At 45.1% G+C, this 14,843-nt stretch overlaps 1 protein-coding gene across 1 annotated transcript in view; it reads right to left on the bottom strand.

Annotated features, from left to right (window-relative positions):
* The window catches only part of UVSSA (UV stimulated scaffold protein A), an 86,112-nt gene that overhangs the window by 44,902 nt on the left and 26,367 nt on the right, over positions 1-14,843 (bottom strand). The window contains exon 7 of the mRNA XM_015410086.1: positions 10,249-10,351. Coding sequence (XP_015265572.1) covers positions 10,249-10,351 — 103 coding nt within the window. The remainder of the gene's footprint in view (positions 1-10,248; positions 10,352-14,843) is intronic.

Genomic DNA, 14,843 nt, shown 5'->3' with positions numbered 1-14,843 from the left:
ATTTCCAGCAGAAAACCCAGGCCCAAGGAGGCAATTAAGACTGTCTCTGCAGATGCCTCTCCCCCAGCCAGAGCCATCCACTCCCTTTCCTCCCTTTGAGATGTTCCCAGGATCCCGGCCCTCTTCCATTTCAGCCAACCAATGGCACAGACCTGTTGCCTGACCTCACCCCTCACTGCTTTCCAACCTTTGAAATAATAGGGACAGGGAGCTAACACTTCGGCTTCACTTCTCCTCTCACCCCCCCCTCTTTAAAGGGAAATGCACCTGTGTACGCGAGTGTCCCAGATATTCAGCGTCTAACGGGGCATTGAGTCCTGAGCAGTGCTTCTCCGATTGCTGGAGCCGGCTACTTCTCCAGAGCAACTGTACTGTTCCCCTCAAACCTTATTTCTAATTTTACTCTACTCAGATTCTCAGTGTATCTTTCAGGCATGTAGATGAGTTTTGCTGCTTTGCCAGTAGATGCCTTTATGTGTGTCACTCAGCGGCGCACATCTGGGGGAGGAGCACTGCTTTAAGCCAGATGCAAATCTGGCTTCCAGTTTATGGCGACACGCTGGCAGACGCATCTCCCGGACCTCCCAGGGATGTGATCTGTGCACCGGCGGAACGGAGGGGGGGGGAACGGGTTGAAAAGGCTCCTAGCCCTGGGGCTTTTGAGGGGTGGCCTCTTCGCCAGCGCGATGCTGGGGAATTGAGGCGCTCCTCCGCCCCGACGGTCCTGCCACTGAGTGTCCGTATGGATCTAGAGCTGCTGACCGGGACAAGCGTCGGAGATCGAGTGTTTTAAACATATGCCGAGCGAGGTTGTATGATCAACAATGAACTGTGAATCAGGTTAAAACGAAACGAGAATTTAAAAAGAAAGCTACCCCCTCTGAACGGCAAAAAAAAAACGGGCGGGGGAGGAGCCCCTCCCATACGCATGAACTAAACAACAAAATACTTAGGGGGGAGCAGAAGAAACAAGCGTTGAAATCTGTTTTGAGAGACTTACCAGAGCGTATGGGCGTATTTCAGAGACTTTAGCAAGTTTTCATAAAAATAAACAATCCATAAAGATGGCGGGGAAGAGGGCAGAGAAAGACAAACCAGTAAAAGTGAAACCAGCTGGCTTGAGCCCTCGACCGGAAGAGACCACCGAGCTCTCCAAAATGTTGGCAGAGTCCTTGCGCCCTCTGCTGGACCAGATGACTAACATCGAACAACAGCTGACAAATCTAAATCAGACTCTAGCAACTCAGCAGCTCTGACTGACTGAGACTTTAAAAATAACGGAGCAAATGGCTAAGATGAAGAAAATGGATGCCAACGCCAAAAAAGTTAAGAAAAAGGTGCAAAAGCTGGAAAAGGAGCAAGTCTCTGAAGAATCACAACTTTTACAGCTGCAAATGGAGAAAGCAAATTTGGTCCTGCGGTTTCAAGGGGTCCCAGAATTAAAAGGTGAGAATCTAAAGCAACTCCTGAGTGAAGCATTAGCCCCAGTTACAGATTTGAAAGCGGAGTATCTTGCAAGCGAAATGGATGTGGTCTATAGGTCCTATTCCGTGTACATCAAAAAGAATAATCTGCCTGGGGAAATAGTGGCTAGATTCTCAAAGCGACATGTGAGGGATTCTATCCTGAAAGCAACTACAGGAACACCCTTGAAAATCGGGGACAACACTATCAGGATTCTAAAAGACATTCCATTCGAAATAAGGCAAAAGAGAAAGAAATATAAGGATTTAATCCTTTTTCTTCAAATAAACAGCATTGTCTACAGGTGGTTAATTCCAGAAGGAGTCATTTTCAAACTACAAGATAAAAAAGAAAAGATTGACCCTGTTTCCAAAGCACGTGAGTTCCTGAGAGTGCAGCCGAAAGCCAGCCGAGGTCGAGAAGGAAGAATATGACAGCAAATCCAGTGGCGAATTGGATTTGGGGTCTTCCGACGAGGACTCTCTTTCTGATAAGGGAGCGGCTGCCCCCAAGTGTACATATAAATTGAGGATTAGAAAAGATAAGACAAAATGAAGGCTGAAGGACTCTGAAGTGTGCCTTTAAACTTTAGTTTTACTGTGGGATGCTCTGGGGGTTCTCTTGAATGGTTAAAACTTTGGATAAAATGATAAAAAAAAATAGCATGTTCAAAGTAATATTAGCAATTTAACATTTATACAAGCTGTTGTGATGATCTCCTATTCTTGGGGTTTTAGTTAGTTGTGGTTTTCTTTCCTTTCTCCCTAGATGTAGTTACCCCTTCCCAATTTTTTGTTGTAGTTTGTAGTATACAAAAAGAATGCAATAAAAATCCCCTCCAGGGGGCAAACCCCCCCCCCCAAAACCCAGATGCAAATCTAAAGCATCAGCCTTTCTAGCACTGCAGTGGGAGGGAGTGCTCAAGCTATTCCAGTAGGAATTTGGGCCAAACTAGTAGGTAGGGAATGAATGCCAACCACCAAATTGTTACAACAACAACAACAATAATAATAATTTTAAAAGAATGTTTCACTGCACTCAATATAAAGAGGCATCCACTTCCTGCTAAAAACCAGGCTACCCACTTTTTAAGAGGCTTCCCCTCAGGCCCGTGACTTTCCCCCTATGCCTGGGGCAACCCCAAAATGCTGAGCGGATGTAGCAAGCACATGGCAATAGCCACGATTGCCAGGTAACAGTGGAGAGGGAAACTCTGTCCAGGGCTTTCAGAAATCTTCTCAGTGCAAGTTTCATGTGAGCAGCATTGGGCCCAGAGCAAAGGACAGATGGAGACAAGTAGATAACGTGCACAGGGCTGGTGGAAAGGTGGGCAGCTAGGCCCACGGCACAGTGGAGTGAGCAGATACAGCAGACCGAAGTGTGAGCAGGGACTGGAATTTTTTATTATTATTATTTACTTTACACTTGATATACCGTCCTAATCCCCGAAGGGGTCTCTGGGCGGTTCACATTTTTGGTCATTCTAGGAACTATTTTTCTATCTTGGGCCACATTAGCATTTAGGGGCATATTGGGCCACACCCCTGACAGCACAGCTCATTAGCACATTAGGCCGCACCCCCATGTTACCAGAAGTGTGGTCATCCAGCCAAACCCACCTTTTGCTTCTTATTCTGTTGACCTTGTTTGTGGTCCAAGCCCAGGGCGTTTTTGTAGCAGGAACTCCTTTCCATGTTAGGCCACACACCCCTAATGAGTTCCTGCTGGGCGTGGCCAACTTGAGAGCCAGCCGGAACTCCGTTCCTGTGTGTTCCTGGTTTTCCCAGTGTATTCCTCCCTCCGCTTCTCCACACCATCCGCATTTTCCACCATGCCTCCTTCGACAGAGGTGGGTGCCCCCTACCCATCTAAGGGTAGGTACCCATTCGTCTACTCGCATTTTTTGATGTTAATTAGCTTTCGACCCGCTGGGTTGGCGGGAGTGTGCTGCACTTTCAGGAAAGCCCAGCCACTAGAGGCTCACCTCTAGAAAAGCAAGTTTTTCTAGCTGCTCATGCTGCAAGCAACAGCAGTGTGGACTGCCAATGACCACTGCCTGGCAGAACACCCACCCACTGGGGCAGGACATCCCATCCCACAGCCGCCTTGGCCAGACCTCTCGCACCACAACCTTCCTTGGCCCCATAAGCAAAGCGGCCCGTCTCCTTCAGCTTGCAGCGGAAGCTGGAATCGTTCCCACTGCTGGCTTCCAAGCACACAGACCCCGAAACACCACCTGCTACAAACAGGAAGAAATGAAAACCCGTCTGCACGGTGGGAGGGGAGGGGAGGGAAGCAGTGGCAGGGGGCTATGGAGCAGCTAGACAAGGCCTTCTGGCTGGAATGTGCTCTTGGTTGTCCGTGCCTGTTTAGGGTTCCCCAACCCAGAGACAGACATCACTTGGCTCTTACCCGTCCCTCCTCCCCTGGCAAAACCAGTAAGTACCTTACCTGGTCCTGGCTGTGTGGGGAGTCTATTTCACTGTCTTTGCCCAAACATCCCAGTCTGCTTTCTACAGAAGTAACAGAGACTCTGAATATCAGAAATTACAAAATTCAGAATCCTCCGTCCCGATGGAAAGTGAGCCACAGACACATGCACCAACTGATCACGTGTGGTAACCTGTACCTTTAAACTCAGTTATCCCAGGACTTCCTGAACATAATCTCCCACAAGGATGGGGAGTTGCAGCCATAAGAAATGGAGAAATGTAAAGTCTTCATTTATTCTACAGCTAAACACACCGGAAGTTCAGGTATGTTCCCTCTAAGCTGTGGACTCTTGTGAGCAAAAATTCTACTTTGTGAGCTACTGGCATTAAAGTTGTGAGTGAGCAATTTGGCTACTGTATACATTCATTTGCTCTGGAGCCAACCTTCCTGAGCCAAGACAAAAACGTGTGAGCTGAAGGCTGAAAAACTGTGAGCTAGCTCACACTAACTCAGCTTAGAGGGAACACTGGTCGCAACTTACTTTATGAGTCGTTCACAGAATCACGTTTTCCAGATCTTTCCACTGGGAATACTGACTCCAAATCCCACCCATAAGTTCTGGAGAAAGACTCTGGCACAGAATCCCTCCCCTTCTGCCCCCAACCAGTATTCTCTCACTCAAGGGGAAAGTGGGAGGGGCCATGAGGGAAGGGAGGACGGAACTCACTTCTGTCTGTCACAAGGAGGCAAGCGGAAGAGTTCCCTTCCTGTTGGTAACCCACCAACAGAAGAGCTTTCCCCCCTCCACTTTCTCTCCAGAACTTTCTGAATCTCAAAGCAAACACGGGCAGCTCCATTTTACGGTCAAGAACAAACAACAAGATGAGTTCCTTAAAACCACAGCCTCCCGGGTAAAATGTCAATGTTTGTGCTGTCTTTAGACAAAGGCAGAGAACAGACAGGACGTTCAGACTGAATGGGATAGCACAAAATGGCTGCCCTCCTGCAGAGATCAGGTGCAAGTGTAAATAAGGATTATACAAATGAGGGGTCATTAAAAACCCTGGTAATGTTAATTTGGCATGACACCCCTAATGGGTTATGTCTTCACACTTCAGCTGCCTAATCACCTAAATTCTTTTACAAATTTACATTTCATCTTGCATATGCAAAGCCAAATGGACTATCTTCCTTCCAAAAGATTCTGTATTAAAAATAATTTCTTGCCCTACCCTATTGTTAAGAACATACCCTTTTACAGCTGGGACATTAATTAAAGTATTGATGCAATCTTCTTTGTCCTGCAAATAACTCAATATAAGCAACGAACGTGAAACAGACATTCATTCTCAACAACAAACTGACCATATGATTCTGAAAAAGCAGAGTTTCTAACATGTAACAACTAAATGGCTTTACACATTTCACTGATATACACAGTAGGCCTTTGTTATAGTAGCTAATAAAGAAAGATTCACATTGCACTGGCTTACTCGGATGCAGATGAGTTGGGCACCACTGAAAATTGTTCAAACATTTTATGTAAGTGTTAAGAGCTTCATACTACAGTGTTCTAATTAAAGCCGTATTAGTATTGTACTCAAATTTTTATTTACTTTTAATTAGCATTTAAATGGGAAGAGTGCATACCCTGGACACATTAGACAGGAAATGGCAGTCTTTGTCCTGAAATCAGCACAAAATGGATAGGTGCTTGAATATGGGAGAAACCTGGCATTCGAGCATCTCCCAGTTACACTGTTGGCCCAGCATCCCCGACAGTTGTTACTTCAGCATTATTCCTTCTCCATTCCTCATCTTTAAAATAGTTACCTATTTAAGCTGTTTTAACTTCAGTGCTTGCAAGTTCTGGGAAAGGAATATGCACTCAAGCGGAATCTCTCTTTCGGACTGTGTGTGTCCTGCAGTGGCAGGTGCGCCCGTTAAGCGGTGCTGGGCCTAGGCACACCTTGGCTCTGTAGCTCACTGTGAAGTGAGAGGCTGACAACCTGACAAGCCTGCCAACAGAACGAGGGGGCCCTGGAGTCAGCCACGTCTGCATGACCTGGAACTGTGGTATCTGGAGGACCTTCTTCGCCTTTATGTTCCCACCCAGCAACTAAAATCACAGGGAGAGGCCCTCCTGAGTGTCCCACCAATCAGACACGCTCACCTGGGGGGGCACACGAGAGAGGGCCTTTTTGGTGGCAGCCCCGTGATTATGGAACAAGCTCCCCAGGGAGGTGGGCCTGCCCCCCCCACACACACACTTCCAGTCTTCAGGAAGCAGCTGAAAATAGTTTTACCTAGGACAGCATTTGACACATTTAGTTTTTATTTATTGGCAGTCCTAATTGTGATTTTAAACTGTGGTCTTTTATGGTGTGTTTTTTTTTAATGTTGTTTTATTTATATTGCAAGCCACCTTGAGGTCCTCAAGGTAGAAATGAATGTTTTAAATAAATAAGTATAAACTCATTTGCATTTACATGTATGTTGATGCAAAATTTACTAAGAGACAGTAAAGAAACAGATCAGCCACTTTGATTTTAAGCAGGTGGATTAATTCAAAATCACTAACAAGACAGATTTATATAAGTGATTCAAAGTAGTTTCTCATTTTGAAATCCATATATTTCCTGTACAAGCAAGCACGCTAACCTCCCCCACCGCTCCCAAGGAAACCCCAAAGAACAGCACAAGGGGAGAGTTGGGGGTCGGCAGCAAGACCAGAGCAAGGAATCTACAAAAATCCCGGCCCTCTCCTTCCCTTCATGGAATTCCTCCAGGTTGGACACCCAATACAGTTTTCATTAACCTCTGAAATCAGATTTTTTTTTTTTTTTAATTGCCCTTATGGATTTGTTTTGCACAAAGAGCTATCTTTGGTTTAATATTTGGTTTATTCTGCAGTCTTAAGAAATGAGTGATGTTTATTTAGACTTCTTTTATTTTGCCCCACTTATCTCCACGGAGATCAGGGTGGTGAAAACCCTACAGAGAGTGTGACTGGCCCAAGATCACCCAGTGAACCTCATGGCAGAGCAGGGACCTGAACTCAGGCCTCAGACCTTCGTTTCACCCTCTGACCACACCACAGTGGCTCTCAATAAAAGCTTTCAAAAAAAAAAATCAAAGCCTAATTTTCTTCTAATCTATTCTTTAAGAATCTGTTTTTCCCATCCTGACAGAAGAGCTAATAATTCAGGAAGCACCACTGTCTTCAAGAGAAATTCACAACAGAGGATTTCACCTAAAAGGATCACTTCCCTTCCATTGCTACCGTATGTCATTGCTAAGCACAGAACAGCCCCACAGATGTTAACTGTTATTTAACTTAGGATGGCTTCTTTCACTTGGCGCATAAGGTCAGCATTATTTTATGTAACATCGCTTCCAAGCAAAGATACCAGTGCCTTTTTCTAACATTGCCCTACTGGAAAATGACCATGTCACTTTAAACATGACACTGACGAGCACGGCAAGCAGCACCCCACAGAGTGAAACCTACAGCCTACTTTCTGATCAGTGGCATGTGGACTGCATTCTATGTCAGACCTAATTAGGAGGGCTAAATCAAATGACATAACATAAATGAATTATTTAAGAAAAATGAGACACGTGCGAAGTATTGTCCTGCGTTTAGACATTTTTAGCACAGTGAGGCCAAAGGGGAAAAATAAAGACTACCAGGGAAGAAGCATTTGACTGATTTGGGGACAGGCTTGATTTTCTCCAGATGCAGCATCTACTGAAAATAAAGCTTCCTTCTTCTAGACATGGGGCACAGCAGGTAAGCCCGGCAGAGTCTTGATAACGCTCCAAGAACAGAAATGCGCTAATCAGCATGAAAGCAAAGATTACGTTGAACGGAAAGCTCTCAACCTTACAGTTAAATCAGGGCCACAAGCTTTAACTGATTAATTGGTGTCATTAATCAATGAACGCTTTAATCACGCCTTAAAATTTTCCCCTGATTAATCAGCAGGACTGAGAATAAGAAAAAATTCTGGACTTTTAAAGGGTTCATATTACACAGACGGTAAAAAAAAATAATTAAAACAATTAAATGCGGGTCTTCCGCTAGTTTGTATCTACCCACTTCCGCTAGTTTGTATCTATCCACCCAGGTTAACCTTTTCCCCTCCTCTTCCTGCAGGAGTCTAGCCTGGACATGCCCAGAGTCATTGAGGCCCAGGGCACAAGCCAAAGGGCTCTTGGACCTGAAGGCCCTAGCGAACCTGCATTTGTTTATGTGCTCTTTGTCTATTTGTTTTTCTAATTTGGAAGTTTCCCCTTTTTTTAGAAGCTGCTTTGGGTCCCTCCAGGCAGAAAAGTAGACTAAAAAATAAGATTTTAACCTAGGCCTTCACTAACATGGAATGGCCTTATTTCTAAACGAACTTTTGGCTGTGTTGAAATTGAGAAGACAAGGTGCTTTAAATAAAGATTCATTAAGATTGGCTGATACACGTATTTATTTAAATATAACTGATTAATGAATTAATTGAAGTGTTAAAAAAATCTTATAAAGTCAACAGCCCAGTATTATCGTGCAAAAAATGTTGCAAAAATAATTAAGGAGATGGGGTTGAAGAGACCAACTCACACCACAGTGTCTTACACAAACCCTGGTTAGTCTACCAGCAGGATATAACAGACCCGTTTGCTGATGAACTCAGCCTTTCCTGCTCCTGACTCCAAGCAGAACTGCATTATCCACACTCCCTTGCATCACTGGGCTGCAGGGAAAGCCTCACTCGGTGTAGGAAGACCCCTTCCTCTTGGTCAGCTGCACGAAACGGAAAAAGAACAGGGGGGGGCAGAAGGTGTTTCCTAATCTTTCCCAGCTAAGGACGATCTTCCCCTTCCCCTTCCCATCTACCTACTCCACTGGTTTCCTGACATTTTTAGCACAGAAACAAAATAAAGCTTTGCTGCTAGGCCTCAGAACTTGTATAAAATTCGGCCCTGCACAAAGCACATTCAACTTGAGTGATAAGATTTATTGTAACAAAAATTAAACCGTGCCATTCAGCTCACTAGAAGGCTTTCCACAGATCCTGTACGGTTAGAACGAAGATTGAGGAGATAAAGGTTATTTGGCTTAAATATACGGCAGTTAATTTTAGATAAAGAATAGAGTATATAGAATTTTAAGGATCATTAATGAGAGTGCACATCTTAATGGCGATTCCATTCCGATTGGGATTTGGAGATACGCATGAAGGCGAAAAGGCTATTTTAACTCATGTTGCCAGGGGGAGGGTGTAGGATAAGAGGGGAAAGGATAATTAACTCCTTTGCTTTGGGGAACTCAGATGTTTTTGAACCAAATAACCCTGACAGATGTTCACAAAAATGAATAGTCCCAAACATGGCTAGTTCATATAGGACTCAAGGTCTCTCCAATAATTTCTCTCTGGATAGGAACATGATGACAAAGAGCAGAAGACACAGGGTGATAATCGACACAATATCTTTCTGCAGTCAGGGTGCTTCCCTGAAAAAGAAGCCCCTGAGAGTCAGACGAGGTCCCTTGGCCGATGGCAGCATTTTTGCAAGCTCCGTGATGATCGGGGGAAACAAAGAAACAGAATGTCAGGGCCTCAGCGTCTTCTGGCACTATTCCCTCTTTCTGTGATAGAGAGCTGTGTAGCTTTCAAGTGCAGAAGCACGCAAAAAGAGCAGGCTGGGTGGCTGCTGAATAAATGCAGCAAAACATCATTCCTGAACCCAGTAACCGGGCAAATAATGAGGACCAAAATATTTGCAAAATACTGGTTTTGCGCAAGACCTTTGGATAAAGGAGCATACAGATAAAGAAAAGGAAATGACCAAAATAGGAATTGTAAGAACGTCTCCCTCTTTCCCCTTCCGTCCTTAGGATCTTTACATGGGATTGTGGCTGAGCCACAGACAATGGCTCTCGGTAGCCTGGTGTAATGTCGGCTCCACTAAGAGCATCCTGGGAAGGAAGTAATGCAACCTCCATCCTGTTCCACCAAGTGATCACCAGCAATACCTATCTTGTATTATGCACCTGAGTAAACAGCTGTTCCTTTTGAAACACCACACACACACACACAAACAAACAAACTGCTGCTCCTCTTTCTTGGTTCAAAGCCACAGAGGCATATGAGGAAATAAAGGAAGCCCCTGACCCAAGCTGCCTCCTAGAGAATATTTGTTTTTCTTTACTCCCCTCTCCAGGTCAAGATTTCCTTGGAGCAACCAGAGAGATTACCCGCAGGCCCGATCACTTTATTACCTCATAATGGCTGCTTATTTACTCTGCTGCTGCAGCCCCAACGTGCAAGGGTGAAGCTTCCCACAGCTGGGAAAACTCACCGTACTCCTCCCGAAGGTGGTCTGGAATGCGGGGCTCATAGCCCTCCTTCGCAGGGACGTCCACGAATTCCTCATCATCGCTGCTATCGTCAGAGGCTTTTGTCTACAATAAAGCATCAAAGCACCAAAGCCAAAATGTAAATATACAGCCGAGGGAGGGAAGGACACAAATGCCGCCATCAGAGCAGGCGCCGGCCACTCACTTGGGCATCTGGTCAGTGAAGGGCTGCCAGGCCACCTCAGGTCATCGCCAGCATTACTCCCCACACGGCATTCATTCCATCTTTAAGATGTGCAAAAAACATGCACAAGCCAGGTACAAATATGGAATACATGTTTAAATATACTTTCAGGATCTGTAAAAATTATACTTCACCTACAGTCTGTGCCTTGTCAGGAAAGTGCCAAGAGACTTGAGGATTCCCTCCGCACCCCCCCCCCTCTCCTTGGCCACAGCCAGCCACGTCTCACCTCCTCCACCCGCCAGGGGTGCTTCAGGACCTCAGGCAGAAAAAGGTGTCCCCCCCAGCCCCCGCCACCAGGGCTCCTGGAAGTGGAGACAGCAGGGGCCTAGCGGAGGGCCACCGGCACCCTCAGCCCCTCCTTCCACGAACCCCCCCCTCCTGGCTTTTACAGGGTATGAGGAATATGTACAGCAGGCGCATACCATAAGCAGATACGCGCAGAACAAAAATGCACATTAGAAGTTTAGCATATTCATAAATTCTATGTCCACCACTTATTGCTCTATGAACCTCCCTCTCCCCCCCCCTCCGCGTCCCCTGCTTTGGCCATCCTCAGTTCAAGAAAACACCTTTGCAGGGAGCTATTTCCACAGTTTAGCACAGAAACCCACTCGGAATTTTCTTTTTTTCTTTTTAAATAAATTTTATTACTTGGATTTTTAAAAGATATTTACAGAAACAATACAAATGGAGACTCTCTTACCACAGGCTTCAAAACGCAACAAAATGTGTTGCACTCAAAAACGTAAGCAAGGAATAGCCACAAAATCACATTACCTGACTACATTTTTAAGTGAAGTATCTCATCCCCTCAGCAGTGCACTGGCGAAGCACTCAAACACTCATTTTGACTGTTAACTGTCAAATGACTGGCGGAGGGGGGGGATTGTCCAGGGCAGCAGAATCTTCACTAACCCAACCACTAATTACTATTTCAGAACTGAGAGTCTGCAATCAGCATACACTGAAACGAAGTTTAGACTTAACCCCACTGCCTTCATACCAAATTTGGCCCTGATGTGCTTGCAGAATCATCACCAAAAGCACACAAATCTTTATGCGCCTCTTTGAAACCTGACCTCAAACCTATATCTGAAGAACAATGGGAGAACTGGAAAATGCAACTCAATATCCAAATTCAGAAAGGCAGGAAATACTGTACTTCTTTAGACCTCAGATTAAATTAATAATAAAATATTATATGCAATTAATTAATTGCAATTAATGCAATTAAGATTCCTTAAATTGGGATTATCAGACTCAGGTAGGAGGCAGAGATGAAGAAGAAGAGTTGGTTCTTATAACCCACTTTTCACTACCCGAAGGAGTCTCAGAGCAGCTTACAATCGCCTTCCCTTCCTCTCCCCACAACAGACACCCTGAGAGGTGGGTGGGGCTGAGAGAGCTCTGAGAGAGCTCTGATTGGGCCAAGGTCACCCAGCAGGCTACACGTGGAGGAGGAGTGGGGAATCAAACCTGGTTCTCCAGACTGGAGTCTGCTGCTCTTAACCACCAAACTAAGATGTAAGCAGCCAAGAGCAAAGAGCAAATGAGAGCCAGTTTGGTGTAATGGTTAAGTGTGTGGACTCTAATCTGGGAGAACCGGGTTTGATTCCCCACTCCTCCACTTGCACCTGCTGATGTGACCTTGGGTCAGTCACAAGCTCTGGCACAGCTGTCCTTGAAAAAGAGCAGTTTCTGTCAGAGTTCTCTCAGCCCAACCTACCTCACAGGGTGTCTGTTGTGGGGAGGGGAAGGGAAAGGAGTTTGTAAGCCGCTCTGAGACTCCAAGTGAAGGGCGGGGTATAAATCCAATCTCTTCTTCTTCTCTCTTCTTCAAATTTGACACATGTTATGGGAATGTCCAATTATCACGTCAGAAGTTAATAGGCAAATTAATTTTATACTAGATTGTTCACTAGATTTTAATCCACTTACTGCAATACTGTGGGGCCATCCCTTCTTCCTGGAACCTCCTGAAAAGGACACAGGCTGTGGATAGTATGATCCTTGGAAACAGTTAAACAAATAGTTCTTCAAAAGGGGGAAGCAACAGCTACATCACACATTGGAATGCAGACTGAAGCCACCTTAAACCTCACAGTTAAAGAAAGGATTGCCTTTAACAGACAAGAAACAAATTTGAAATATGGCATTTGTTCTCAATTTGTGGAATTATTTGGCTATTAATGTGTGAGTATATTAAGGTGGATGCAGAATTGGGTCATCTGGTCGCTTTGGTACTGAACAGGATTCGGGGGGGGGGCGCGTCTCTAATAAGCCATAAGGGAGGGTTTTTCCCACCTGCTTATTCATTACACATTCCAAGAGATCTGATTAGTGTAGTAGACGGATAAGGGTCGGGACTGACGGGGGGGGGGGGGGCCGTTATGGGCAGACTTGCCCGTCTTCTGGCGGGCCACTTGCGGGTGGCCGCTCACACCCGAGTTAAGGCAATTTTAAAATAAGTGAATAAACAAAAATAATGGTCTTTGATTACTTTTTAAAACAGTCAAATACATATAAAAAGAAACAGAATTCTGGGTGGAAAGAGTTAGGCAGGAAAACTTGGCAATCACCCTGAGGCCATTACTGATGAAGGGCTTTTGCCTAAGCCAGCCACACACTGGCTGCATGGGGGGGGGCACGGGGGGAGGGGATCTTCCCTTGGGGCTGGGCAGCATGCGGCTGAACTAGGGCTGTTGTATAACAGATTTTGAGTACAGGGGCAGCTTTAAGACCAACAGGGGCAGTTTTAAGACCAACAAAAGTTTATTCATGGTATGAGCTTTCATGTGCATGCACACTTCCTCAGATACAGTGAAATGGAAGGGACCTGATGTTGGTAGGCAGAGAGTTCCACCAAGCCGAGCTATTGCCAAAAAGGCCTCGTTGAGGACAGCCAGACGCTCTTTGGGCCAGGGACTTCCAATAGATGTGGATCACTTGAGCACAGTGCTCTCCTCTACCAGGAGAGGCGGTCCTGTAGGTGTGCTGATCCCTGACCATCCAGGGCCTTAAAGGTCAAGACCAAAACCTTGAATCTGACCCGGTACTCGACTTGAAGCCAGTGCAGCTGGTGGAGCACAGGTTGTATGTGTGCTGTTCCTGGTGTCCCTGTAAGCACCTGGACGGCTGTATTCTGGACAAGCTGTAACTTCAGGGCCCTGCCATGAATATGGTTGAGGATGGCAATGGTTTTTAACAGCTATGGCTTCTTAACATCAGCTGGTTTTAACATCAATGGTCTGGTGGGCTGATCAGCTGCGAACAGAGGCTGGGTGCCCCAACTGCCCTCTACTCCCCCCCCCACTGTTAAAAGTACCGTTAAAGTAAACTGGTGGACTAAAATTATATTACAGCACTATGCGGGTTTTGGATATTTTAGAACTGTACTTTAGATTATTTATGATTTTATAATATATATTTTATAAAACTTTGCTGTACACCGCCCTGAGCCTGCTTGCGGGAGGGCAGTATAAAAGCCTAATTAAGTAAATAAATACATACATATATAAATAAATGCAGATGCCTCTACATAGGTGAACAGCAAATTAGCATACAACTTATGAAGATGTTTTGACAGATGCAAAGACTAAACAGCAATGACAAGCTAAGGTCATACAGTCACTATTAGTTTGGATTTAATTTGAGGGAAACAGTGAAGTAATAAATATGTCAAAATAGGAGACGGATGTGTAAAAGTATCCTTCTAAGAGCTGTATGGCATGGGAGGGATGTTGGTGCGGCTCAACACCTCTCAGCACAATTCTGTGCAGAAAATAACTCAGGGGCCACAAATATCCCTCCTCCTCCTCCATTAATAATAATAATAATAATAATAATAATAATAATAATAATAATAATAATAATAATGTAGTTATTGTCTGCCTCCTAAAAAAAGAGCTCTTTCAACTATTTTGAAGTCAGTTTTGAAATCAAAAGGTACTGGCATAGTAATCCAGTTGACTGAACAGTGCCATCCACTCCACAATTCACTTCCTACCATAGTCCTCATCTAAGAAAAAGTAATTTCTGCTGGAGATGCCCTCACACAAGCACATGTGCAGAGGTGCAAATGGCATGCCCACACAAACGCATTCCCACCATTTCCCACAGTTCCCATTTCTTTCAGTCGATCCTAGAGGGGAAGCCTTTTTGGTAGCTTGATTATTATAAGTCAGATCTATCTGTCTCTGATTCCACTCATTTTAACGCCCAACATGTGCCATCCAAGGCAGACAATGACGCAACGCATGCACAAAAACACCCTACACACACGCACGCATCCTTTAATCTTCTACAGGAAATCAAGCCACCATACAAACACGCTTAGCAGAGTGGGTCGCC

The sequence above is a fragment of the Gekko japonicus genome, unplaced genomic scaffold (assembly GCF_001447785.1).
Source record: "Gekko japonicus isolate JY-2015 unplaced genomic scaffold, Gekko_japonicus_V1.1 scaffold400, whole genome shotgun sequence".
In the NCBI taxonomy this organism is placed as follows: Eukaryota; Metazoa; Chordata; class Lepidosauria; order Squamata; family Gekkonidae; genus Gekko; species Gekko japonicus.
The sequence above is the reverse complement of the archived record's forward strand: the minus strand, read 5'-3'. Positions and strand labels throughout refer to the sequence as shown.